We start from the raw sequence: 5,141 nt of genomic DNA on the forward strand, positions 1-5,141 counted from the left end.
TGGGGGAGCATCGCCCCCGACCCCCCTAGAGGATGTTAGGTCCAGGAAACGCCCCTGACACTGACCCTAGCCAAATGCAAAAGATGAGGAAGGCGAAAAATGTCAGTGGCCTTCACCTCGAAAACCATTCCTGTTTTGGGGGTCATCTCATTGTTGCCCCTTTAGTGCACCAGCTGTTAATTTAATTAATACCAAAGCAGCTGAAACGGATTAACAACCCCCTCTCCTACTTAACTGACCTGATCAATGCCTCAGAAGTGTAATTGACTCGATGCTACACTCCGATTAAAAGTGTTCCTTTATTTTTTTGAGCAGTTTAGACAGGTTAAGTTACTTTAAGGATTCAGATTAAAACTGTATCATGTATTATCAGAGGAAGGATAAAAACGTATTGATCCCTAAAAATACACAAGGCTCCCAGCAGTATATAAACTAATACAAAATAACTCCTCTTTTACTCACGGCTACATTAATGATAACATTCATGCATCAATAATTATAATACAGTAATATAATATAGTTCTGCAGAGTGAGTACCTTTACCTCTGGTATATCTCGATACTAAATAACATTTTGATTGCTAGATGACATTGCTACAGGGTTTTGTAAACTGTGGATTTAGGACAGTAATTACTTCATGCTCTGCCTACATTATAATTCCTACTGTTCCTGAACCTTCTTTACACTCCTATCTGAGAGGCTTTTATGTTTGTGCTAATTTTATTCCATAAATAAACCACTTTGCAATTACTAACAAATAATTTATCATCACATGTGCGAGCAGAACCTGCAAAGTCAAAGAAGGGGTTCAACTAACAAATTAGCAAGGCCATTTTTCACAACAATGCCCATCAAATAACTTTAATAAAATCAGTGCTTTCTATATGTGCAAAATGCAGTAGGCAGCATATGTAACTAATACAAAATTCTGCTTAAATTGTGTATAACTATACAAATAATAGCATTTAACCTCTTGTGTAAAAGCTTGTATATTAGATATACACTCATAAATAATCAAAACTATTTAATAAATACATATTGACAGTATGGTGTTCCCCCTGCTCAGTTAGTTCACACTTTAAAGCCTTTACCAAAACTAAACCAATGGTAGGTTACAGCCCTTCCATGACTGAAGTGTGTTAATGTTTATTCATCTGAGAAAATCATGGAAAGCCTAACGCTACGAGATGGGAGATTGTCTTTCTTGTAAAGGGACCTGACCCCCAGAGAATAATAAACACTCTGGAAATATCCCAGTCCATAAAATCCCTGTCATAACGTCCCGACAGCCTCAGTGAGGTGTGAACTGTATCCTTATGATGGGAATAGAAACACTCGATCCTCCACCCTCCCCTCCCCTTTCAGCACCATCCTGTCTGCATACACAGAGACGGTGCTGAAGGCATCGCTGTCAGGGGGGGTCTCGATCACCCCGTCTATCGTCACGTGGTGTACGCCCGTGTCTTTATCCTGACAGTACCCCCCGTCGTGGCTGTGTCCGGCCATGTAACACACCACGCTGCTGTGGGCCCGGATGACGGCCAGCAGCTCCTCGTAGTTCCAGGCCAGGCAGATGGGGTCTGTGGAGCCGGGGTGCACAGGGACGTGACCTGGACAACAAAACAAGGTTGGATTTCACAGCGGCACTTCCAGATCAGCAGTTGATGTACACAATGTATTTCATAGACTGCTGCAACTCAATTTCCTTTTGATTCATCTAATCACAGTGGCGCCAGGATGTCTGAAATGAGGCTTTGCAGTTCTGGAAGCAGAGGCTTCTGTTACCATCCCCTTGAAGAATACATGAGGACAGTGGTTCCCAACCTTTTCGGTCTCGTGTACCCCTTGAGCTCGTTACCATTCTATAAAAACCACCTCAATTATCTGTGATGATTCGCCTACATTTTTTTCTTGTATTTAATCCAACTGCTCCTTAGATGACACAGTGTTTCCCATACATCGATTCATTTGTGGCAGGCCGCCACAATTAAATATCGTCCGCCACAAATAGATCTCATAGATCTTTTTTTGTAAATTGTAAATTATATTTTTGGGAGAATAAACCCCACAGCTCCTCAACTCCGGTGTGTCTCGCTCATTAACAATGCAACACAGAGCAACAAGACCGTTGTCTGCTACACATTTTTGATGTGGAAATAAAATGAAAACCCTAATCTCTCTTCAGGCGCTTCAGGATGGGGGGTGCCCATTTAAGAACCCCAAATGTGTGAGTATGAGTGTGCTGCTCTATGTGTACAAGCTAAAGAAGTCCCCAGGCTGTGGAGATTGTAAACCATCTTACAGCTGCAGTCTGTCACAAGCTGCTCCTCTGAGTGCAGGACAACACTGGAGTGGATTCACCTTACATATTAAATGACTCCACTTATAATATATATATATATATATATTTAATAACTAATGCACTGTAGGGGCGACAGTTTTAACTTACTGACGATTGTAACTCTGTCTCTTTTGTCATCAGAGGCGGTCAGAAGAGCATGCAGCCAGTCCAGCTGCTCCTGACCGAAGCCCCCGTTGAACATGGTGAACCTCCGCTGCAGCCCTTCCAAAACTGAAAACAACACGACATCTGAAAATCACTCTTTACTTGAAGAAATACTCAGATATTTTACTTAAGTACAAGACGAAACACTACAATGTAAAAGTACTGTGCTACAAGTAAAATTCCTGCATTTAAAATGTTACATAAGTAAAAGTACAATAATATCGGCATTCAAATATGCTTGAAGTTCCAAAAGTATATAAGTACTTAATCTGCGTAATGTCCCATTTTAGAATAATTGATATTACATGAATATATTTTTATTTATTTTTGCAATAATGTGTTCATCACAGCTGGTGAATGTAGAGCTACTTTTATAACTTGATATACTATTGCTGGATATTTTACTAATAACTATAGCAGAGTTTATTTCTTAGTTTATTTATATGTGCTAATATTCTGAATCTGTAAAGTAGGCCTAACTAGTAACTCATTTTGTCAAATGAATGAGTAAAAAGTACAATATTGCCATCCAAATTGTAGTGGAACAGTAGTATAAAGTAGCATCACTTAAAAATACTCGAGTACCCCAGAATCGTGCAAAACTTGAGTAAATGTACTTCACTATAGCAGCACTGCTCTTCACACCAGTCACCCTGCTGTCTGGGACGTGGCTTAAGACGTGAATAAATACATTTGAATGATCAGCACTAGGGTGATCCACAAATCACATCACATCTCTGCCCGCTGTGCCTGGGGGGTGTACCTGGGGGGCAGTTCAGGTCGTCGTTGTTGTTGTAGAGTTTTATCAGATCCATAGCCTGGCCGTACTGCTCACTGGACGGCTCCCTGCCCAGCAGGCTCACATCATAGGCGTCCAGCACGACAAACGTGAATCCGGGGGCCGGGCTGAAGCTGTAGGCGTAGACGTCCCCGCTCAGGTCCAGGTCCCTGTGCAGCGCGCTGCTGTTGAGTCGTGAACGCAGCAGCGCGCTCCTGCTGAAGTTATAGAACTCGTGGTTGCCCCACACATGGTGGACCTCCGCGGGCCCGGAGAACTCCCTCAGCACGGTGTCAAGGGCCCGCTCAGACGCGCCGTGGCCCTTGTTGAAGCCGTCGATAATGTCTCCCAGCTGGAGGATAAACTCGGGTCTGACAGCGGACTCTGCCCAACTCCTCTGGGCGTTCTTTAGCAGCTGTAGGCTGCTCCGGTAGAACCGCTTGCGCGTCCGGCTGTAGTTGAACCCGTCCTCTAGGTCCGCGTACTGAATGTCTGCTATCACTCCGAATGTGAACAGCGGAGTGGAAGGACAGCCGTCCATGGTCGATGTGTGAGTGCCGACACAGCATACACTACCCGCTTTAATGAAATGCAGACAGGTTCAATGTCCTGTTTGGTCACACGATAGCAGGAACTTTTCCCCCTTCTTCTCTCGGATTCTCTAAAACTATGAGGTTTATTGGCGGTTGTCAACCACCACGAATAGGTACATTACCGCCACCTATTGGACTGGAGTGTGGATCATTAGATTGGCAGGATCAGAATAAATGAAAAAAACATAGGAAAAAACACTACATTCTCTCTATAATTCTGGTTGCCTTTTAGATTTGTTTTGAACAGGCTGAATACTTTGTCTGATGATCTTTCCTAGCAGATTCCCCAAGGTAAGGCTGAGCTTTTTCATCAGCTAAACCTGAAAACTAACACTCTTCTCTCATCTTCATCCTTGTGGCAGTCTATTACAGGGTTCTTACACCTTTTCCAAAATCAAATTCAAGCACTTTTCAAGCATTTTCAAGGTGCATTTTCAAGCTTTTCAAGCATCTTACAGCTGTTGTAAATACTTATACTCAAATTATTATTTCCGTACCTCACATTAAATCAGATGTTCTTTATGCTGTAAACAACCAAATGTGTGTTTCGTAATAGCATTCTACATGAGAATGGAAAATTAAAGAAAATAACTAAGTTTAATATTTCACAATGATTGACCCATAAGTAGACTGGGCATCCCATATAACCTGGCTGAGCCGATATACAACAATCAGCAAAATAACTTTTCAATAAATTCTTGATTAACATTTTTGAGGTACTTTTAGGTTGGCAGTACACATAAGGCTCTCCCAGGTTAGGCCAAAGGGTGCTTTATATGCACACATATACTGTATCAACTCAAATGGGAATTTTCCTTCACATTAAATGAGCAATCAGAAATTGGGCAAATCAAATCAACTTGAGTCTTTTGGCTCCTTGAGTTGAAAAAGCAAACAAAAGACCTGCACTGAACACGTCCCTGAATCATCAAGGTAAGGCTAAACAGCATAAGGCCTATTAGGGAGTGTCCTCAGTTCCTTGAGTTTGTCAGTTAGCTGTCTCTATAAAGCAGGCATGGGCAAACTAAGGCCCGCGGGCCATATACGGCCCGTTGGGCTTTTGAATCCAGCCCGCCTAATATTGATACAAAATTGTCCAAATTATAGTAAAGAGCGCATTCATTTAGCCTTTTTCCTGCAATACCCGGCATTTCAGTTGATCCCACTCGATGGCGCACTCTAGACACAATTGACCTTTGCTGGAGTCTGGTCCCACTCGGCAACCCAGCAAGATCTCAGAACCAAATACGTCACGCTTACATTG

General features: G+C 42.5%; 1 protein-coding gene across 1 annotated transcript; it reads right to left on the reverse strand.

The window, feature by feature from the left end:
• Positions 1–1,121: 1,121 nt before the first annotated feature.
• adprm (ADP-ribose/CDP-alcohol diphosphatase, manganese-dependent) lies at positions 1,122–3,964 on the reverse strand. Its single transcript, XM_010791793.1, has 3 exons — positions 3,270–3,964; positions 2,450–2,572; positions 1,122–1,610 (listed from the first exon to the last, which is right to left on the reverse strand). Exons 1-3 carry the CDS (start codon positions 3,823–3,825, stop codon positions 1,315–1,317), a joined length of 975 nt encoding a protein of 324 aa, XP_010790095.1. The 5' UTR covers positions 3,826–3,964; the 3' UTR covers positions 1,122–1,314.
• Positions 3,965–5,141: the final 1,177 nt, after the last annotated feature.

The sequence above is a fragment of the Notothenia coriiceps genome, unplaced genomic scaffold (assembly GCF_000735185.1).
Source record: "Notothenia coriiceps isolate Sejong01 unplaced genomic scaffold, NC01 NC01_scaffold00035840, whole genome shotgun sequence".
In the NCBI taxonomy this organism is placed as follows: Eukaryota; Metazoa; Chordata; class Actinopteri; order Perciformes; family Nototheniidae; genus Notothenia; species Notothenia coriiceps.